The following is a 24,877-nucleotide window of genomic DNA, read 5'->3' on the forward strand; positions in this document are numbered from 1 at the left end:
AAGAAAGTGAAACTTGGACCCTCTTTAAAAAATGTAAAGAGGTTGCTGGCATTTTTTGAAACATGAGATGCTATAGATGTCTCCTAAAGATTCCATACACTGATCATATTGCAAATTTTGAAGGCAAAAAATCAATTCTTTCATCAGTGCTAGAGATCAAAGATTAAAAAAAAAAAAAAAAAAAAAAAATATAAGATTCTAAGGATGTAACTCAACTGGCTTGGTCATATATCAGGGGATCTAATGGCCTCCACTGGAAGTCCTTGAAATGCCTTATTCCAGGAACTCAAAGAGGAAGACCTAAAATAAATGGGATAGACAATATCAAAAACTGAACAGATGCTTCAATTTGCAGAGCTGAGAGCTGATCAAGTACTGATGGAAGATTTTTATGACGAATCTTTATATACCTTCCTCACAGCGGAATCTGTGTAATTATGTAATCACATAATCAATGGTACTAATGTGGAATATGGGAAAAAAGAATAAACCAAAATTGCAGGAGAAATACAAATAATCACAACTTGATTTCTCACCTATTTATCTTAAAAAGTAAAAATCTGATCCTGACAAATGACTATTTGGACTAAACTAGATATATTCTTTTTTTCCCCCAAGCTTCTTTCTTCTACAATTTATCTTTAGCTTTTTCTAAAACATGCTTGCATAAGTCATACTTGGAATCAGTAGGAAATTACTCTAATTTCACATTCACTTTTATTTCCCTTTATAGATAAGCAGTATGACAATGCTACTCTAATCATTTCAAAAAAATAGGCACTCTGAATTATGCAGTGTAGCAAAACTTTTATATCTCTGTATTTGATCAGTTATGATTGAATATCATCTACTCCAACTGCCTTTCCATACTTCAGGTTTCTGATGACTTTTTCTATCTTATGCATTGCTATACATTCCAGATTGGCAGAAATATTCAAGAGGAATGAAATGTTCTGTCACTTTCAATCAACAATTTTTAAAAGTAATTATTAAAAATTCATCCAAAATACCTTTATCTTCAGTTTTTATGTCACATCATCAACTCTTTTACAGTATTCTTTTTCCAGTTTTCAATAGTCACTTGAGATAAATGAAGTAACATACCACTAAATATGAAATTATAAGGTTACAAATGAATCCAGTTAAGTACTTTGCTACGTTAAGCTTAAAATACTTCTTAACCAGTTACCAATACTTGAACTCCGCAATAAATAAGGGGAAGAAATAAATTGGAGACTATGTGTAATGGAAGAGAGAAAGAAATGATAGTGATCCTAAAGTCTTGTAAAGCTTGGTGAGAGATCAAGTCAAGAAGGTAGTATCACTCCCACAGAGTGATTATATTGTGTTTGGAGAGATGGCTTTGTTCCCTAAATTCAGCTCGTAAATGTTGCTCTTTAATGAACAGTTAATTTCTATGTAGTGAGGGTTCATAATTGTCATAATGCAGATTCTAATTTTAAAGTAACAGATAGCAAAATTAGAAGAAGTCTATAAAAATATCAATAGATAATTAGTAAAGATGCTGAAAGAACATTTTGAAATGCTTCCAGAAAATTAATAAAACACATTGGACAGAATTCAAGATAAATGAATAAATTAAACATGAGTTTAATTTATTCATTTATTGTTGACAGATTAAGATTACATAAAATTATGGATAATATCAAGAGATGAGTTGAAAAAGGTTCAGCTGGATGGATGGTTGGATAGATGAAAGGATCACAATCCAAAAGGATATCAAGATTAAAGTGGTTGCAAATATTACAAATTACCATCCATAAGGAGTTCAACTTGTCCTAGGACGGAAGAAAAAAATTAAACTAGTACAGTGAACTATACTAGTCTAATTCTTTCAGTTTTAATTTTTTTTAACTTCTGTTAATACGAGTTCATGTTCAGCACAATATTTTGTGTATGGTTCACAGTAGAGTCAGTATCTATTCTATGCTGATAGCAAGCATAATCAAGGGCATGTCACTCAGCATAATATTGTTTGAATTACTTATTGTGCAGATTAAGATTTAGAAATTCCTGTCTCCATTGCTTAGCAGTCTTAATGCTCCATATCTATTTGTATGAAGAAAGATGTCATTCATTGCTCAGTTTGAGACCAATGCTGCTATGCTGCTTACTGAAAGCCTGAGGTGGCTTGAAATAGTTTCATATTTATTACTTAAATAGGATTTCTGGATTATCTGGTCCTTATCATTGTTAAATATAGGTTTATGACCTTTCATGAATGGGGATGCCATAAAAAATATACACAGAATTATTTCCTTTTAAGGAAATTCATAGACTCATAATAATTCAATTGTATGGATGATTTCGTTTCTTAATTTTATTAATAACACATTTGGTGCAAGCCAAAATATTAAACTTTAAATAGTTGGCATGAATAGCATGTTTGGTTTTTAAATATGGTACCAGATTATCTAACCTTTTGTTGGTGGGATTATCGTAAACGTGTATTTACCACACTACTTCATTAACAAAGTTGCTTGAAGTTATGTTCCTTGGCTCCATGCCTTTTATGTAGGTTCCAATCTTCTTGAAATCTTTTAAACACACATCATTCAGAAGCTATGTATTCACTTGTTTCAGAATGCTGTGAACTAATTTTTCATATTTGCACTAAATATTTATATCCTTTGAAACAACCATTATGAGTATTTCTGGACATTTACAATCCATAACTATCTAATGTATATGATAATATATTTTTATTTTGTATGTAAATTCAAACTTTTACAATAGTCCAGCATGCGAAAGGTTGAAAATTGGAAACACATATTAGTACTATCTAAGAACTCAGCTCTGCTGACTAAAAATTTCAAGCAACTTCTGACTTCCAGCAAGCAGCATGTTGTTTCATGCCAGGTTATGAAAATTATCATCCACCTAAAGATATTCACAAATCCAAACTCCAGTGAGAGATGAACCTACAATCTGTAGATTAAGAAACAGCCATATATTAGTCACTTGGCCAACATACTGAAGCAACTAAGACCATAAGTGGGTATAATAAATATATTTTCTAGCCAGTTTCTTTATAAAACAAACAAACTGACTAGAGGTAAAATCTTGCCGCCTATAAGACACAGTTTATTAAATAATACAATTTAAATAAAAATGACAAATTACATACAACTTTAAAAAAAAATTGCGACTTGTAATTCTCATAATTAAATGCAGTCGTTATGCTTCATATAAAAAATGTATGTATATATGCTAATCAACTTATAATTATGACAAAAATTAAGCTTTGATTTTGTTTTCAGATTAGATATACCTTTACACCATCCATGAACCTCTGTTTTTCTGTCATATTCAGTGTTTCTAAAGGCACGTCAACTTCAGAGCGAGATTCATATTGAATAGTTCCGTCATCTGTACTCACCACTCTGCCTTTTCTTCCTGTCATCTAAAAGATGGAGATGTGAGAAACAATTTCTTGAAATGTTAGGACACATGAATGATTCACTTTATATTCAGCAACAATACACATTATTCTTTAAAAACTTGACTTAAGTAATTCACCATACAGAATTGACTTTCATCAAATTGTAACTAATAATGGTGGAAAATGAACTGTTTTAACAGATGAAAATTTTCATCTATTAGAACTTTATTTCTTTATATAAACAAATGAGAGAGGAAAGGTTAGAAAAATAGGTGTTTGATGCCAAGATAAAAGGAAAAAGACAGATCTAGGTGGATTGATTCAGTCACAATCAGCTTTCACCGATCAAGCAGGCAGGGATGCTGATGTGTTTGACATTAGCAAGACCTATAACAGATCGTCAATCTCCATACCAGAATGCCAGGAGAACCTGCTAATTTGCCAACACACCTGATCACTTCCTAACAAGCTTTCCATCCAAGTATACTGTGGATGTCAGTTCTCTTGGAAACCCAGATTACAACCTCATACGAGTCTCTTTTGCCATAGAAAAACCTTCATCCACCAGTTATCAGTCTCATTACCTTTGCCAAATGGGACCTCTGTGACTTCTATTCCTCCTTCCCATGGTCCAACTACTGCTTCAGTTCTAATCCAAACACCTACTCATACCAAACAAGAGAAATCATTCTCACAGGAATGAAGGCTTTCATCCGTTATTCCACTGAAAATTTTCCACCACCTTGGGTCTCAAAAAATTGTGCCAAGGCAGTAAAAGAAAAAACCACTCCATACCATGAATGACTCAAGACCAAAAGTCCTACAGCTCACTGTCTTAACTTCTATTCACAACAGCTGTGAAAGAATCATCACCAAATCCAAGTCAGACTTTGAAAGAGCTTAATGGTGCAAACTTGCCTCCTACTAAATCAGCAGTCATGCCTTCTGGTTGCCAAGCCTACTGAATGCAACTTTTGCCCACCCAGGTCTCCACTACTCTCATATCCAGATAGCATTGTAGTTAGCTCACCTAGGCTGACTTACTGGCATTACACTTCTCTTACAATTCATTAGTGCAGGACCAGATGCCTTGCACACAAACAAGGCATCGGGTCCTGACAGTATCACACCTATGGTGTTAAAAAATGTACCCCAGAACTAACACCTATCCTGTAGGTATTAGTTCTGTCCTATTCAACCAGCAACTACACTACAACATGGAAACAGGCCTACATCCAGCCCATCCCAAAGAAAGGTGATAAAAATCAACCAACAAACTACTGTCCAATTGCTCTCACTTCTGTTCTCTCTAAAATTATGGAGAAGGTCATCAACAACTAACATGAACCACCCAAGAATCTACCAACTAATCAGTAACCAGCAGTGCAGAATTCACTACTCATGATCCACAGCTGATCTTGTTCATTACCCACCTCTGAACTCAAGCCATGGAAAAACTCACATGGTTGCCCTTGATATTTCAAAAGCACTTCATAGGACCTTGGCACAGGAGCCTGTTTAGCAAACTGCTAACGCATGGTCTGTCATTCACACTCTGCAACTGGATCTCCAACTTTCTGGTGAGCTCACTACATGTTATGGTGGATGGTTTCCTCTCCTCAGATTCTCCCACCCAATGCAGAACTTCAGGGTTGTGTTCTTTCACTCAGTCTCTTCCTCTTGTATATAAATGATATGCTCTCACAGTCTTCCAATCCTATCCATAGCTTTACTGATGACAGTACACTCCACTCCTTTTCATTTGACAAACAATGTACTGTTCAAGTATTAGAATCCTAAAAATCTACCACAGCCAATGTCCTGAGCTCTGATCTACTAACTATATCCCAATGGGACAACAACAACTTTGTAGACTTCAATGCCACCAAAATTCAGTCCTGCCTGATCTCTCCCAAGAAAGAGCTCACATCTCTTCTTCTTCTCTTCAGTACTACCCTGATATCCAAACATAATCAGATTTTCCTTCTTGGACTGACACATACCTCCTACCTTTTCTGGCATAAACATTTTTCAATTATAGCTTCTGTAGCCCACAAAAAAACTTGGTTTACTTTAAAGCACAAGATATTACTTCACGTCTTCACAGCTGCAAACTCTATACAAATCCCCAATCCACCCAACCATGTAATATTGCTCCCATATTCAGGGTGGTGCACCAAAATCCTCATTAAGATTACTTGATTCTATGCAAAAGAAGGCAATCTGACTAGTTAATGATCTCTCTCTCACATATCCACTTCAATTCCATTCTCACAGATGTTCATTTTCTGCTTGTGCCTCTTCTACAGATACTTTCATAGACAGTGCTCTGCTGAATTGGTGACTATTATTCCTCCACTTTCCTCCAAATCCATTACAACAAGAGCCACTGCTAACCAACACCCTTTTACAGTCCACCTTGAAACTTACCAAACCAGCTTCACTGTCTCCTCTTTCATTCCATCTCTTCTGTTCTTTGGAACAGTCTCCCCCACTCTGCCTTCTGCAATGATTATATCCTTCAGCTGTTCAAAAAAGCTGAAGTATTTAAAATGTGAACAGATTCTTCCTTTCTTTTTTTTTTTTTTTGTTCTTATCCACACATGGCATTAATATGGCACAGTGTCTTATGGCCTTTCATGCGTGGATCAGAAAAAAAAATAAAAAAAGTCAGATGGGCCTTGGACGGCTGAAATGTTAGATATAACAATATTGGAGTGCTGACAAGTAATTGACTAATTTGGAGAAAAATTGTTGATAGATGAGTTAGTTGAAAATTAAGGATTATTTCTAAAGCAATATGTTTCAGAAAATTTTCGTTTTTTTTAACGGCCTTCATAGCACAAATGGAAGAATGATGGCACAACGTACCCTTCGATGGAAAGGTTTGAAGATAATTCTCGTTGTGACGAGAGGAATCTTTATATCAGCTTTTTCGAATGAAGGTGAGTTAGCCGATCTCATATGGAGGGATTTTTCATCTCACACATATATAGACAAATCAGCCATCAGAACATATGTAATTTACAGACAAAAAATACTGTTGTTGTTGGTGGTGATAGGCAGTAGGTAGCATTGATGGTAGTGGGAGAATTGAGTAGTAGGGGAGAAGGCAACATGTGTATAGCAGAGTGGAGCAGAATGCCCTCCTGTAATGGTCCTTGGAAGTGTCACATGATAATAATAATAATGTAAACTTAATCATGTTGTACTGTTGTGATCGCCTATACATCTCTTGATGGTACATATTAGGAAATTGGTGATGAAATCAGAAAGTTTTATTTATAATATCCATCATAGATGGAAATCATAAACTATGATTTGCCAGGTGGATCACTTGAATATTTAGGTATTTGTAATTAATTTACTTTTAATGGCCAATAAGTTATTTTTAAAAGGTGTGTCTAATGCCATCTAATTCCATTACAAAACTGCCTGGTGGTTTGCTAGTTAGCCCATGGAAAGCACAATGCATTTTCTATAACTGTTGATTGTTTTTGTTAAGGCATCTTTTTAAAATTAAACCTTGGTAACATAGCATCTGTGGCATGCACTTGCTAAGTGAAAGGACTTAGAATCTGCCAAGGCAGTGATTCTCAACCTATGGGGCATGCCCCCCTTTTGGGGAGAAGGAAATACCTAAAGGGGGAACATGAAGAAAGCAAAGAAAGTGGAAATCAAAGGAAAAACTACTTTATTGAAACAAAAGCATTTAATGAAACTATTTATTGACACCAAAACAATATAAAAACAAAAATAAAATCCACTGTATTGAATAAACTAACTGGAACATATCAATATTGCAAAATATACCGAGCAACTAATTAAAACTAAATAACAATGAATCTAAAAATTATTGGCTTCCTTGGGCCTGTGTTGTGGAGCAAAGCTTTTCATATGATGGTGATACACTGGAAATTGACACTCTTAGTTCTCTTTATATATTTAACTGAGATCTATATTTTGTTTTTAAGGCAGTCACTGCAGAAAATCTGATTTCACAAAGATAAGATGTTGGAAATGGCAAAAGTGTAGGAAAAGCTCTTAAATTTAGTGCAGAGAATTCATCATCAACACTGGCCCAAAATTCAAACAGCGATTTATATGCAAATTGTCTTTTGATTTCGCCGCTTCACGTGAAGTCTATAAATTGTTCCTCTTCTTCAATTGAGAAACCTTAAGGGGTAATTTGAAATGGGTTTCTAACCCACTCATACATTGCCATTATGTTGTCGTTGGTTATAAAATAGTTTCCAAAATTCTTCATCAACATTATTAAATCATTTTCTATAGTTGCAAATAAAATTTGATGTGTTGCTCTTCTGCCTTTTACATTTTGATAAATTCATCCACATTTGCAAACATTTCTAATGTTTGCTGCTTTACCTTTTTGTTCCATAACTCTAGTTTTTTACAAAAGCATTAACTTTGTCATTTATCTCTAAGATATGTGTGTATACATTTAGTTTCTCAAATATGTCCACCAAGTAGCTCAATCTCATCACAAATAAGTGGTCTCTAAACTTCTCTGCTTGTTCGTGATTTTCCTCTTCCAAGAAGATTGCTATTTCGTCTCTTAATTCATAAACACGTAAACATTTACCCTGTGAAAACCATCTTATCTCACAGTAAAATAGTCCTGATTTTAAGGGTCTCAATTTTTATATAATTCACCACGGTTATAATTGTTGTTAACACAATGTTTATACCAGAAATGAGCATAAACACAATGTTTATGCTCATTTCCATTGCAGCAAGACCTTCTCTATGAATCATGCAATGTGTCCAAATACACTGCTCAAAACGATTAGGGGATATTTTAGTTTCTGTCAGACAATTATAACTATTGGGTACTTTATACATGAATAAATATTTCTTACTTATGGATAGGGTGTAATTGATGAGATATTGTATAATCGATATTTATTACAAATTTAACAAATTATACATTTTAGTGTGAAATAATTATAATTTACAAGGAAACCAAAATATCCTCTAATTGTTTGGAGCAGTATAGATTATGGGGATTTTTCCCTCACAAGGGCTTGTAAACTTTTAAACCTTCTAGACATAACTCGAGCACCATCAGTACAAATTCCAACACAATTTTTCCACTTTATGTTTGCCTTGCATAAAAAATCATCCAATATTTTTTGAATGATTCAGGTGCTGTGGCTCTTCTTTCTATTGGTTTACAAAACAATAACTCTTCAACTGTTGATAATCCATTGCAAAATCAAACATAAGCAATTAAATGACAATCCTTGTTGCTATCTGTTGCCTTGTCAAGCTGAATTGCAAATAATTGGTCACAAAGCTTCGACAAAAGTTGTTACTGCATATCTTCACATATATCACTAATTCGCCATGTAGCAGTATCATTTGATAGAGGTATGCACTGTAGTGGTTTAGTAAAACTTTTTCCAAACATAGTTTCCACGATATCATTCGCAGTTGACAGAATTAGATCCTCTCCGATAATGTGGGGCATTTTGCACCTAGCTATTTTATATGCAACTTTGTAAGAAGCTAGTAAAGCTTTTTCATTTACAGACAAAGAGCTTTTTTAATGTTAGATTTTTGCTTTCAAAACATTTCAGTTTGGCAGCAAAGACCTCTTGAGGTTTGTTAACATACTTCTTATGAAGTGTTTCCAAATGTCTTAAGTTTATTCGGTTTCATGCTATCAACTGCCAAAATTTTCGAACAAATAACACACAGTGGTCTTTCTTCATCATTTACTTTAGTCTTTGTATTTAGTCCGAGATCTAAATATTCCGTTGCATACTTTCTTGATTTTTTGGAAACATTTATTTTGGAAACAAACTGCTGTAATTCACAGGAAGAGCCATTCCAAATTGCAAAAATATCATCCACACCTGTACAGTACGCCCACAGACTCTTCGACACTTCTGCGCATTTCAACAGAAGGAGAATCCATTTTGATAATAGGGTAATCAATCCGTATTGTGGGATGAGTTATACAAGCAACATAGTTGCTTGTATAACAGTTGGAAAATTTTACCTATAAAGCACTTGATTTCGCGTGTTGGCAACGAATTCGTACATCCTTCATTTCTTTCTCCCCTTCAGCATGAATCAACTATTCTTGGCAAGTCTCTAAGCGAAGATCTCTAAAGCGTGGGCATACATCAGTTTAGGTGAAATATTTACAAAGAGACATTCCATAGGTGTTCGTTCAATCTGTTGATATTTGTTTTGAAAGGTGAAATAACCTTAGTGTATAACATAATCAAACAGTTTTACAATATATGATAAAAGTTCTTGTTGGAGTAATTCAATGGTATCTGATAAAGGGACATCAGCAAAAAAAAAAAAAAAAAAAATCCTAGCTGATTCATAACATCAGAAAGACCTGTGTTTTTATATAAGTTGAAACTTTTTTATAAAAGTGTTTTTATATAAGTTGAACATATTTTAGTAGAAGAAGCAAGTAAATAGGTAACCCTTAGATAAATTAGCACTTCCTTAGTGCAACTGGAAGAACAGCGGACCATTGCACCCTTTAACTGGAAAATATCTGAATTCGATTCTTATCATGAAGGGTTTTCATGCATAGGTAGCAGGGTTTTTTCACCCTGTTACCTATGCATAAACTCAGGTTTTTCATCCAGTGTAAACAAAGGTATCATGTGATGCAAAATTAGGAGAATGTGAAGGGTATGGAAATTCTGTAAATGCATGCAAATCCTTGGTAAATGGAACCAACATATTCTCGAGGTAGCATTCAATATCCAAGGTCATGGTTACACCACCCTCTTAAATGAAGTAGAGCTTAATTACGCAATGGCTGGACATTATGGAGGAGGGATGGATAATATAGACATTAGCCAGCACGTGTGCACAGTATTCTGCAGTGCAATGCGTTGCAGTTAAAAAGGCAAAACTGTTACAGCAGCAGTTTATTCAACAGCTCTGAAGGAATTGAAGGAAGTATAGAAGAAAAACGCTGCACGAAACTGAGCAGAGGGGTGTGCTGCTTTTGCAGGGCAATGCACCTGTTCACAAAATCCAACAGACAATGCACAACTTGGGTTTTCAATGTCTGTATCACCCACTCTATTTGCCAGATCTGCCTCCCCCCACCCCTCTGACTATTTCCTATTCAAAAATGTAAAGAAACACTTGAAAGGAACAAAATTTACCACAGGTGATGAAGTCATATCTGCAGCTGAGGACTGGTTTGTGCAACAAGGGAAGGACGTTTTTCTCAGAGGATTGCAAATAATGTAGCAGCATTGTAACAAGTGTATAACACTTTATGAGAAATATGTAGAATAATGTGTAAGTTACATGGTTCTACTTCAATTCCCTCATGGTGATTATCACAAGTTCAGAATAACCTTGTATAATCAGGTAGTAGCGTCTTAGAAGTTCAATATGTAAAGTATGACAATAATGGAGGCCCGACAGAAACAGATTAAATTTAAAATGCCGAACAGTTATCTTTCATCTAACTGTATGCAAAGAAAGTTTGCATGCAAATTTTCTTCATGACTAGGCTACTAGTATATAAAAGCTAATGACTTCACATTAATAGCCATAGTTTCTCATTATGCAAAAATCCTTTTAGGTGTGTATAATGTTATGCATTATGGGAAGAGTCACTACTCAGACTGGTTTTGAGCTTTATTGAGGTCTCATTAGTGAGAGCCAGATCCAGAAGCCACACCAAGGTTAAAGTAATGCAGTAATCATAATGCTTAGCATTATACACACTCGTAAGGATGCATGCTTTGCATTATGGAATATTAAAAAGATTTCTTGGCATTTTTAATTTATAATGAAGTGAAAAAACATTCTACAAGATAACAGATTTAGCTTGAAGAAACTTATTCCAGCTTAATCTATTATCTGAAAAGAAAATTAAGGATGCAAAAAATAATGTAAACTTTAGTTACATTACTAATAATATATTTTCATCTAGCTATAAACTGATCAATATATTTTCATCTAGTTGGTGTTTGCTCACTCAACTAGCCACATTAAAAAAAACGGTACTTAGCTTTTCACATAAAAGAGCAATCATAAGCATAAAATCAAATTTTGCAGAAATAAAGATCAAAATTGAAATAAGAAATTCAAGATCAATGTCTGTGTTTTTAAAATAAATAAATATATATAATCCTTAAGAATGGTTTAGAATCAGAATACTGCTAGATTCATAAAAACTAAACTAACACTAACCTCAGCTACATTTTCTGGTCCACCTAGGTCATCAATTAATTGATCTAATGTATTAGGGGGGAGTTTCTCACTTAACTGTTCAAGTTTTTTCATAAGTTCTTCTTTTTTTGCTGTAGCTTTCTCAACCACATGAATAGGTGGTGGTTTATAATCTTTATCTGTAAAAAGCATAGAAGCTCAACTTGGATTACAATTTTTTGGACTATTTAGTGTTCAGTTCCTAAGAAAAGAACTATCCTTTTTGTTTTAACTTACTTTTGCTGAATCATAAAAAAAAAAAAAAAAAAAAAAAAAAAAAGCGTAATTAACTATAAGTCACAGGAACTGAACAACAGAGAGGAATGAACAAACTCTCTAATTGTCTTGTATGAAATAACTAGAGCTGTTATTTTTCTATTAAGAAATACTTTTTTAAAAAGAAAAGAATTCAAGAAATCAGTGCATGTTTTCACTAATCAACAAATTTGATGCAATTTCACTATTTTTATACAAGTGACAGAAAATATCAATTAAAAATAAATTATATGTATATAATGCAATATAGTGAATATGTATATATTGACTTCTAGAGAATAATAGGAAACAGTTTTTGGCACAAGACCAACTCAACAGATCCAGAAGCACTTAAAAATGAATAAAAACTAAATGATCGCACATAAAACAAAAGTGACAAACATATAATTCATTTGGTAAATAATGAAGTGTGTGTGTAGAAGAACAAATCTCAGTTACAGCAAAAATACTAAGGCACTCATGATCAGTTCTGTCTGATACAGACTATTATGAAATTCAGTTTGAGATCAAAGAATCTCTTCCCCCCCCCCCAAATCGGTATGATATTCATTAGGTCTTTAATATGATACATCTACACATACTGACCACTTTTATTTAATACCTTCTTGGACCTCCTTAGCTTGAAATACAGCACATATTCAGTTTGGCATAGATTTCACAAGGTCATATACATCTACAATATACCACTGGCTCAGATTTGATGGTAGAGGACTTTGCTAACGGATCTGTTTTTCTTACGTGTCCCATGCATTCACAATGTGGTTGTGAATGCATGCGGACAGATCCAGGGAAGATGATAGGAGTCACTGTTATGCTCACTGAATCACTACTGAATAATTCTTGTGAGATTCAAAGTGGCATTGTTGTCCATGAAACAACTATGACTTGCTGGATAAAAAGTCAATATTGCAGGATGGACTTCATTGGCAACAACGTTCAGATATTCCTTGGAGGACACCGATACCCTCTGGCAACATCAGAGGACCAATTCTGTACCAACAGAACATACCCCACACCATGACACCAGCTCCAGAACCTTGAGTCATGTTTACAAGACAAGCTAGGTTCATTGCTTCATGGTGCTCTTGCCAAACTCTCTGCCTACTGCATAATTTTTTTCCAGCCTTCCAGTGTCTGGTCATGGTGTTTTCAACATTAGAGTAGACGAACTTTTCAGCACTTTACAGAAATCTCTGGTTTCTATATAACATGCGACTGCTGATATCAATCCTCTTCAATTCCCTGAACATAATTTGGTAAGATATGGGTCAGGAATAGCCTTCATTAAATGCTTTGGTCAATTGCTGCACATAGGAAGTTCTGTTTGTCAGTACAACTTTCTCAGATGATGGCAAACTTGTTTCTGACAGACTGTCTTAGGACCACAGTCATGCCTCTTAAACAAGCAATGCGAATTATCTTTTCATTGATTAAACACCCAGAATATCTTACCTTTTGAGAAACTAGTCAGCTCTGCTGTTTTCAAAATTGTGGCTCAAGCAAGAAGCATACCAACAATAAGTCCTTTATCAAACTCTGAAAGAGCCTTTGTTTTTCCATTAACACAATGGAAAAAAGTTTGATTACTGACCAGCAGCAGCATTCTTAAACAGTTGCCTAGAACACGTGATCAAGTATTTTGCATATATGCTGCGTAAGCGATGCTTATGTACATCTGCATAAAGATTTCTAATTCAGTGCCTGGTATGTGTAATTTCCATCCGAATATTAATCTTCTGATGGGTCTTGTTTGCATTTTTTTTTTCTTGTAAATATCTGGTTTGCTTAACTTGCAACTCAGATTCCCGCTTTAACATTCCTATATATTAATAAAGTTTCTTTGTGCAATATTGATGATTTTTAGAAGCACATCATGAAATGTGTACATAACTAGATTTGTTTTGTTTATTTATTTATCCACAAGTTATTCTAGGAATCTGAATGGCAAAATGAGAAATTTGTTATGTGCAAGAGCTACAAAAATTTGTCAAGTAAACTTTTTTTTTTGTTTTGATCATTTGTAGGATCATAAAGGGATAAAATGCACCAAAATTACATATTACAATAACTCCACTCTGCATCAACAGAAATGAATGAAATTTGAGATTTAGAAGATACAGGTTCATATAATTCAACAAACTTTTCTTGTATAATATCTTGTATATTAAATCATTTTTAATGGAATAATTATTCAAACTAATAATCCCCAATTGTTTGGATTGAATTTTATGAAATTTGGTTGTAGCTGTAGTAGCAAAATTAGACAAAACAAAATTACATGTTTACAGCACATAAGCCAAAAATGAGTCATGGCATCAAATAATACATGATATAGCTTTCAACAAACTCATCAGATTTTTATGAAAGCATTATTAATAGAGTTCTTTGAATAATACAGATTTGTATCAGATTGCATGATAGTGCTTGAAAAAACAATGAAATTATTGAAAATTCAATGCTGAACAACACGAACCTTGATTGTATATAAATTTTAAGTGCCTACTAGGCCTAATATCCAACTATATGCACAAGCCCAATAATTGTTATTACTAAATCAGCACTAAGTTCAAGATTCCATGATGAAGTTTTTTTTTATAATAATTATATCATTTTTATAATAAAATTACATAAAATAAACTTTAGCACATTGGTGCAAAAACTGGCTCTAGGTGCAAATGTAAAATTTTCTACTTACTATTATTTTTCCTTAGGCATACCCATGGAGTTCACAGCCCATCACGAGAGGCCCATAAATCATTATTCATAACCTACTTATTAATGAAATGAAGTAAAGGTGGTTAGTTAGAAGAGATAACTCAAAAACAGCTAGAGGAACAGTGTCAGGATATTAATAAATACTATGGTGAATACAGAACAAGGGAAGTATATAAGATGATTAAAAACATCAAACAAGAAATGCAATCCAAATCAGAGAACCATAAAAAAATGATGAAATCTTGATGAACACAGAATAAAAAAATAAGGAGGGGGGGGGGGGGGAAGAAAGAGAGAGAGAGAGAGAGAGAGAGATACTTCTCAGAGTTATGTATGACACTTGGAGATGTCGAGATCCAAAAGCAGTTAATTTATGAATTGAGGGAAATATCACCACCAAGCACAGAGGGGTGAAGTGGTAAAGGTGGTAAAACTTATGAAAAACCATAAAAGCCCTGGGAATGATGAAATCACCGATTTCATCATTCGAAGAAAATTTGGGAGATGAGCAAGCAGGATTTAGGAGAGACAGAAGTACTATGCACCAAATATTAATGTGAAGGTTACTTGTGGAGAAAGCTTGGAATAAATATAAAAATGTTTATACCTGTTTTGCTGACTGTCAGAAAGCATTTAACAGTATAGATCAGAAGGTGACATGGACTGTACTCGAATCACATGGAGTGAACAAAAACGTGATGTCTTTTGCAGAACCTCAATGACAATACAGACTGGTGTGAAAAACTGTGGAGAAATAGGAAGATGGTTGGTAGGTAACAAGAGTCACAAGACCCAATATCCCCATGCAGCTTTATGATGCTTTTAGAAAGAAAAATGGATGTCATAAAGAATAATGCAAGGGACTTTTCAATTCAAGGTACTAAAATAAACAATTTGCAGATGACAGTCATTATTGAAGAAGAAAAGAAATATGGGCTGATAATGAACATTAATAAAACAAAAACAATGATATTCAGAGAGAAGTGGATGAAAAAGCTCAACAGACAAGAGCTGGAAAAAGTTAGGAACTTCCCATATCTAGGGAGCAACATGACACACGATTTAGACTTTAAAAAAGGGATAAAATCTCAGATAAATAAAGCAAAAGTAAATCTACAGGCAATGGACAAGATATAAATAAAGTAAATCAGCGAGCCTTCCCATAAAGCTGAGAGTGCTGGAAACATGCATATTCAGAACAACTTTCTATGGTTGTGAGAATGGGTAATGGTCAATGGCTCTGTGAGACAAATACTGGCTTTCAAAAGAACATATTATAGAAAGATTCTAAGAATTGGATGGATGCAAAACTTAACAATTGTATCACCAAGTAAACTGCTAAGAGAATCTAATACAAAATAATAATTCAAAAGAAGCTAAAGTTTTTTGTTTCCTTTGCAGGAAACAGTTTTTTGTTTGCAGAATGGATAGCAATAGAGAGATCAAAACCTTGATGCTTGATACAATGGAGTATAAATAGAAGAGGTTAAACAAGCAAGAGCGGGTAGATGATGTGATGGTGTGGAAAGAGGTTTTGAGTCACCAGGCAATGAACAGAGAGAGAAATGGCAAAGAATGGTGAAACAAGCATCATTTGCAAATTGGCAATGATGATAATTCATACTTCTCCTTTAACTTGCTCTCCTGACAAGGGACAGAAAGCATAGTACTTACTCTACCTTCTCAGTTTCAAGTGCCTGTTCATAATCACCTCTTCAATTTCCTGTAGTCTGGTTCCATCTAATTCCACCTTACACTTTGCCACATTACCTTGGCAGCTATCATTTGTCCATACTGCTCGTCTACATAAAAACCATTCTGCAGAATCTCTGTCATCTTTATTACCAACTGCTCTATAAATTGATAGTTTACAAACATCTGAATATTTATTGGCCAATAAACAGAGAAGCACTCAGTCAACCAGGCCAAGTCAGCCAGGTTGGCTAGCATATTCACTCTTCAGTCAAAAGGCTGCAAGTTTGAATCCTGTCATGAGCATGGATGTTTGTGATTGTCTCTGAAAATACTGGTCGTGGTGGGCAGTAGATGGCATTGGTGTAGATGATGATGGTAGTTGCAGTTCGCTGTAGTTGGTGGATTGAGCAGTGGAGATAGAGAGTTATAGAGTAGGTGCCCTCCCTTGATGCGTCTTTGGACTCCTTGGAGGTGTCACGTAATAATAATAATATTTCCCCTTAACTCATTTCATGTATCACTGATGTATAAATTAAATAGCAGTGCCTTTCATATCTACCCTCAATTGCTTCCAATTCAGTAACAATTTTCAAGCAGTATCCTGTCAAATGCATTAGCAAAGTCCAGCAGTATCATGTGGCCATTTTGGTTATTTAACTCAAATGACATTTTACAAAAAAAGTGAGTAAATTACTAAGGCAACACACCTATCCTTCATAAAACTGTGTTTCTCTTGATAGAATATCAATCCATTACCCCCACATACTGTTCACTCTATATTCCTTGAAGGCTATTCCTATATCACTCTGTCAACAAAGTCTTCCGATTGTCACTAATTGTAGGCTTAGTCAAACTAACCAATGCCCCAAACTCCTCTGCTCCCTGAGATCCACAATTCTCATGCTGCCTATAAATTCCAGGACTTGACACATCAATTTAGCACCTTTTGTTCATTCTAAAACTCACCCACTTCAAAGATATCATGTAGTCATTTTTTTTTTATACAACTCAAATAACATTTTACAAAAAAAGTGAGTAAATTACTAAGGCACCTTTTACATCTAAATAGCAAGGTTAGGGGATTTCATGTTATGGCAATCTACCTGCATATTGCAACAGGATGGGGAATGTGGACAAGAAAGTTCTACACTATCTGATCAAAAGTATCCAGACACCTCTATATAATTCATAAACTGGCATCTAGATGTCACTACGACCTCACTTGCTGGTATAAAAGGAGATAAGGAGCTGTGTGTTGTTCAGTGATAAGAAGTATGAGAAGAATGGAAGGTCAAGGGAGTTCAGTGACTTTGAATGTGGACTAGTTATTGGTTGCTACATCAGTAAGAAATTTGTCAGAGACATTTCAATCCTCCTCAAGTTGCCCAAGTCAACAGTTGGCAACATGATTGCGAAGTGGAAATGTGAAGGCACAACCACAACAAAACCACGGTCGGGTAGGCCGCGTTTAATGACAGACAGGGACCATCGAGCTTTGAAGAAGGTGGTTCATGGAAATCACCATACATCGAGAAACAATCACCCAGGAGTTCCGCAGTGCTACTAACTGTCCAGCCAGTACCATGACCGTGCGCCGAGAGTTAAGAGGAATGGGGTTCCATGGTTGAACAGCTGCCCATAAATCAAACATTTCTCCTGTGAACGCTACGTGCTGCTTGAAATAGTGTAAACAATAACGTCACTGGACAACTGGAAATGTGCGATTTGGAGTGATGAATCGCTTTACCATGTGGCAATCCAATGGAAGGGGTCTGGTGAATGTCTAGAGAATGATTCTGTGTGTGCGTGTGTGTGTGTGAGACAGTGAAATTTGGAGGAGGTGGCATTACAGTGTGGGAGTGTTTTTCATGGAATGGGCTTGGCCCTCTCATAACACTACACAGAATCTAAATGCAGAAGGTACAAGGGCATTTTGACCCATTGCGTACTGTCTACGGTAGAAGATCAATTCGGTGATGACTATTGTCTGTATCAGCATGACAATGCTACCTGCCATAAATCAAGGTCTATGTGGGAATGGTTTGTGGACAATAACATTCCAGAAATGGACTGGGTGGCCCAGAGCCCTGACCTGAATCCCATAGAACACCTTTGGGATGAATTAGAACCAGCCTTTGCTCCAGACCCCAACAACCACATCATGAATTGTTCTGACTACAGCTCTTCAGGAAGAATGGGCTACCATTCCTTCAGAAATGTTCCGACACCTGGTAAAAAGTCTCCCCGGCAGAGTGGTCACAGAAGCAAAGGGTGGACCCCACCCCATATTAATATTAATGTCCACTACTTGAAAGTGTGTCACAGGGAAAGTCTGATTACAGTTTTGAGTAGGTGTCTGGACACTTTGATCAGATAGTGTATTAACAGTAGTACTATTGCTAGATTTTTCAAAACGTTTTTGACAGATTGCCAAATAGCAAGCTGATATTTCAATAAGACAGATAAGCAAGCTGCATAAGAAAGTGACTGTCAAGTATTAACAAGTTGTATGAGAGAAAGAGCAGAAGTGGAAAGTTAACTAGTGGTGTGGCAGAAGTGTCTGTTTCAGAGCTATTACTGTTTGACTTGCATGTCAGTTATATTGTGAGAAGTTTAAATGGAATGTGTACAATTCTTTGTAGATTATACAACTTTGAGCAGAGCTATCAGGAATCAAACTACGGTGGCCCTCCTGAAGGATATGAATAGACTGAAAGCAGATGAGTGGAGCTTCCATTTCAACATTCCAAAGCGTAAAGTTTTGAAATTTAGACAGTAACAATAGGATGCTGTGAATGTAATTGAAGGTAATAGGATGCTATGAATGTAACTGGAATTGATAGCAATAAAGGACTCAAAATTTAACTGCTACATGGTGAGAATTGCAAGAACAGTAGCTTATGGCAATGATGAATAAAAAGGACACTGATAGAAATTAAAAGGTTTCCAATCCACCGTACATGGCTTTGATCATGTCACAAATTTGGTGACTTGGTTTTCAAGAAGATGAAAAGATTTCAGAAAGGATATCCATCATTCTGATTATCTGACACCAGATTGGTGAAAGATAACCAGAATGATGGATATCGAATAGAATAAAGGAATTCCCTCTGCAGAGATGATGAACTACAGGAAGAAAGGGATAAATGAGATGGAGGAGGGGAGGGGAGTTTGTACTATATTAATATAAAGGAGAAATACAGGAAGATAGGAGAGTGCATATACACAAATTTCCATCCTCTCTTTGGAAACATTCTCAACATCATATTCTTCACAAATGACTAACTTCCATGGTATCACATCTATGCAACAGGCTCCCCATTCTTGCCCCACAGCAAACATTTTTAATAATGATCCCATGTACAAAAGGTAGTAGAACCTAGCGCACATCAGTGTGGATTAGAAAAGAAGGTTATTGACATTTTCTTGAAGAGTTGAAGGTTGTTGAGAACACTGTTCAAAAGGGCAGAAGTAACAGAAATAGATGGAATAAAAAAAAAATAATAGGAGATGCAGGCTCAGTGTGCTTGCAGGTTGTACTGAAAAGGGAAGCTGGGCATCTGCTGCTCTTGTTTTAATAAGACCCAACAAAGAGTACAGAGATGTTTGCCATTTGTATTTCACTTCTCTTTCTCTGGAGCATCTGTTTTCCTACCCATGCCCAATAAACATGTTTCTGATACTCAGTTTATATAACTATCTATTCATTACAAAGAGCAGAAGCAGAACATATAAAAAATTCTATTATCACAGTATGCCAGCAGCAACACAAAGAACTAAATTCCTAATTTGGTGCCATTACTGCTGGATGAAGAGAAGTTTACAGGTATTAATTCAATCTTCAAATGACTGTCTCCCAGATTTTTGGCAAAGTGATACAGCTATACTTGTTGAGGTTCAGAGAATGTTTCATGATGCTGTTGATTCTGAAAACAGTCCTCCCAACTTGAAAGAACTTCTGTGTGGCACTTGTTTCTATCCAATTCTATGTGAGAGGGTGTCCACAGTGTGGTCTGCTAGTCCCAATTTGCCAAAACGATGGTGGAATGTGTTTCTTCGAGATGGATGTTCACAGATATGTCATAGTAAGCCACTTCATATACTCCTTGATGTGATAAAGGATTAAGTTTGTCATTATGTGAATGGAAGAGGGTAGCTAGTTTCATGTATGATTCAAATGTGGTGTGTGGGGGCTTATATTGATGAGGTACTCTGGATATGTCTTCAGATGTGTCTTGAATATAAAGAATATTAACAGTTCTGATATGATCATATGTATTAAGGAAAGAGGAGGATAAGTGGGAACATTTAGTATTTTAATTCAGTTTTTGGGACAACAAAAGGGCTAAAAAGGAGTTAAAAATACAAATTTGAAACTAAAATTTTAAAAGTAGTAGCTGATACTTTTAAGTTACTTACTTTATTCAAGTTGAAGCGATACTTGTATATAAGTGACTAAATACATCTTCCATGTGGTCTTCTGTGCATAATTCATTTTCACTTAGATTTTCAGCTTTATTATATGTGGCCATCGTTCCAATATTACTCAGTGTAGAGGCTGGTAAATGATAGTCTGTACAGCACTTGTTGTTATGCCTGAGGCCATACTTGACTGACAAAATAGCTGTCAGCATTGGCAATTCCATCTTGTTTCTTAATTTAGTTTTCACTACATTCATGGAACTAAAAATTCGTTCAATTTCCGCATTAGAATTTGGCAGTATTAATAAATTTATTGCACACTGAGCAATTTCTTTAAATGGATTCATTCCAGATGCATCTTTATATTCTCACACTTCAGTCCAGAATAGCTCAGTGCTTTCTATATTTGTTCATTTATTTAAGTGGATAGTATTGTACTGGTATTCAGCAGCAGCAACATCTTTTTCTGTTTTCAGCATTATTTCTAAGATGGGAGTAACAGGTTCTTTTATATGTTTTAGGGTGTTGTCAACAGAAAAAGAAGACATCATTCTTAAAATATCAAGTTTTCAGGCAACCTTTGCTTAAGCTATTTAAAGAGACCAAGAAGAAACTGTCTTGCTCTACTTCTAAGATTTCGCTCATCATTTTGCATTATTTTCTTCTATATCATCAACTCTGAAATTTTTCTTTCAAATCTGTAACCAAGATTTGGATTAGGATCCAAATAGTCATCAATCACTGACTCTAGAGGGTCGACTGTGGATGATAGTAGCACTAACATATTAGCAATAGAACAAATCAAACAAGAAAGGTCTTCAAATAATCTCATCTTCTCTGCATTGTTAGATCCGAAAATTTTGTTAACTTGCTGAACTTGAACTAGAACAGAATGCAAAAATAAAAGGTACAACAGATTCCTTTCATCTTTGTACATCTCCCACAAAATTTGAGCTTTGTAACATTTCTCAGTCACACTCATGACTTCAAAGTGAGTTTTTAATTCCAACCACTAGCTAAGAATTCTGTCTACTGCAGGTTCAATGGAGAGCCACTTTGTTGCACAATTTTCAGAGGAGCATCATTTTTGTTGATAGTTTGATACAGCTCTTTGTATGCTGCTTGTCTTGAAGAGGAATGTGAAAAAACCACTTATACGTTTCGGCAACTAAAAATTCCAATTTTCTTGGGAGAGATTCTGCACAAGTGTGAGACATTACCAGTTGTAATGAATGGCATACACATCTAATTAAAATTAAGGAGGGAATATATGCCTTCAGTTGTTCATAAACGCTATTATTGACACCAACCATAATACTGCCGTTGTCTGTACCAATTGCAATGAGATTTTTAATGTCCAGTTTCTTGGTCAAGAGCTCTTTTTTCAGTGCAGCCACAATACCACTAGTGTCACACTTTTCTAGAACCACCATGCTCAGAAATGTATGCATAATTTTGTTGAATTTCTTACTATAATAAATGATGGCCATTCCTAAAATCTTATTCACTGTGATATCATTCGATTCATCTATTAGCAAGCTGAAATTTTCATCTCAAATGTCTGCAATTAGATCTTCTTCAAAATACTCACTTAGAATATTCTTTACAATTGCAGAGCACTTAGTTCGGTGCATTTTTACCTTTGGCATAATTTGAACTGTCTGGGATGATATTTTTGCAAATATCTACCAGATTATCGCAACTGTTGAATGATGAGTGACAACAAAGAAATAATGCTAGCCTACCTTCCAAGTTTGCGGTTTCATCAGACTTGTTCCTATCACAAGCATATTTATAATGGGAACAGCCTTATATGGAACTGCAGCAAGATGCTTCTTAGTTTCGCTATGCTTTACAAGCTGACAATATTTAGTAGCTATATCACATCTGCAAAACTTACAGTGGCCTTTTGTAGCATCACCAGAACCTCACACAACCAATTACTAAACATTCCCATTTGCAACCACTCCCTCCTAAATTTTTGCTTGTAAGCATTATTTTTCTCTTTGCTCATTTTTGAAGAAGGGTATACAACTCTTTACTGCAACGAATTATGATCAGTCAGTCTTTGAAAACTTCCCACTCACTATCATAACTACCAACCAGAACACTGTGCAAAGACTAACTTGTAGCGGTGCTATCAACTTTAAGGCGACAAAATGGCAGACTATTGGGCCACGTGACTGACTGACGTCATCATGCGTTTGAAACGTGTATGATGCTCACCCCAAACGTATAATACAATTCCTTTATCAAATGTGAACATCTGGAAAACTTTTAAAACAATTTCTTTAACAGTAAGTTATAAAAACAACTAAAAAGAGCTAAAACTAGTTCTGAAGGAGCTAGATGCTAGATTAAAATTTTTGAAGCTAGGGAAGGAAAAAAGAGCTAGATCTAGCTCCAAAAGAGCTAAATTGGCAACACTAGTTGTCATCCACCTTGGAGAACAAATATATCTGCCACCATCATTAGGCAGGTTAAGACAAGAGAATGGGGGGAGAAAAAAATACAGAAATCACCTATTATCAGACCCTTCATGCATTAATGGTGAGTTCTGATAATTGAAGGGTCAGATAACTGAAGTATAATTACATGGGAGCTACCAGATGTCAGTTGACGTGCAAGGGTCGGTTAACTGAATGGGCTTTTGAAGGTTGGTAGGTTACTGCACCACATGGATGTCATCACAAGTCAAAGAGACTGTTTATGGAATCATGAGTAGCATAAGCAGAAGCTCTAAAATATTCTGCAAATCTTAATGAGTATGATATATCAATTTGCCAAAAATCTGGCAGACATTTTGAGATCGAATTAATACTTGTAAACTTCACTTTATCCAACAATAGATGCCACCAAATTAGGACATTAATTCTTTATTGTGAAACCATTCAAAGTGAAGATTGGGTATAAGAGGGATGACCTACACTTGAAGGTGTTTGCATCAGGAGAGTCTTGAAAAATTATTAATTGATATGAGACCTAACACGGAGAGTCAGAGAAACTGAATTCGAATGGGAGGAATCATGAGAATCTGTGTGTAAGAGTAACAATGTTAGTTACTGTGTTAATGATGGGAATGGTTATTATTATGGAAATGATTATAAAGAGAGAATGATTCTGTGTTTGCTGGTTCAGACTTATCAAGTATGTGTAAACATGTCTGCAGAAGTAAGGAACTAGATAAGAACAGAGATCTGCCAGTTGTCAAAGAGTGTCATGCAGCAGACCACAGACAAGAGTATACAAAACAGCATGCTGGTAAATTATGTCTGTACACAAATCAGAGAAGTATCAGAAACAAGGGAGTTTGTTTGTTGCTTTGGTTAATATATTGGGACCTCACATAAATACTAGTCTTTCATGCAGCAGTGAGATTGAAGTCATCTGGTATGAAATGCAGTATAACAAGATTAAATAAATAGTAAAGTGTTGTTACAGACCTGGTGGGATCGGATGCTAGTAACAAAGAAAAGTATCATCAAATAAATATGATGGGTGCGAAAAGAGTATTCATAATTGGGGACTTTAATTATCTAAACATCGCTTGGGTTGCTATAAAATCACATGAGAAGAATGAAAGTGAATTTATTCAACTGTTGCAAGACAACTTCCTCATTCAGCATGTGAAAGAAGGAACTTGTGATCAAAGAGCATTAGATCTGATTATAGTGTCAGAGGGGGTTTCAGTTAAAGATATAACTATTCTGCTTCTGGTTTGTGACAGTGATCATGCAGTACTCACTTGGGAAGTAAGTTTATGAATGTACCATTCAGAAAAGGCTACATGCTGAACTACAAAGAAGGAAATTATGATCACCTGAGGAGTATGCTGGGTTCTGTGCCATGGTATGAGTTGTTGATGGGCAGGACATCGGCAGTGCATGGGAAGTGTTTAAAAATGACTTAAATGATGCAATATCAAAATGTGTCCCTAGAATTTGAAGCATAAATAGAGTAGGAGTGATATGAATATGTAATCTAATTAGGCAAGAGATTTTTAAGAAAAAGATGATGTGGAAGGAATACTGTGTACATAAGGATGATATCAATTATGATAATTATAAGCAACAGGCCACAAGAGTCACAAGTGTTGTGTGGTAAACTAAGTCTGAGTACGAAAAGAAACTGGCTCTGCAA

At 35.3% G+C, this 24,877-nt stretch overlaps 1 protein-coding gene across 1 annotated transcript in view; it reads right to left on the reverse strand.

The window, feature by feature from the left end:
- Positions 1–24,877, reverse strand: part of LOC150095851 (protein strawberry notch homolog 1-like) — a 527,670-nt gene that overhangs the window by 172,168 nt on the left and 330,625 nt on the right. The window contains exons 16-17 of the mRNA XM_090409548.1: positions 11,612–11,769; positions 3,293–3,424 (exon numbers count right to left, since the gene is read on the reverse strand). Of these exons, the coding sequence (XP_090265674.1) occupies positions 3,293–3,424; positions 11,612–11,769 (290 nt within the window). The remainder of the gene's footprint in view (positions 1–3,292; positions 3,425–11,611; positions 11,770–24,877) is intronic.

This window comes from Typopeltis vanoorti, chromosome 19 (assembly GCF_054136105.1).
Source record: "Typopeltis vanoorti isolate ZY-2024b chromosome 19, IOZ_Tvanoo_1.0, whole genome shotgun sequence".
Taxonomy (NCBI): domain Eukaryota; kingdom Metazoa; phylum Arthropoda; class Arachnida; order Uropygi; family Thelyphonidae; genus Typopeltis; species Typopeltis vanoorti.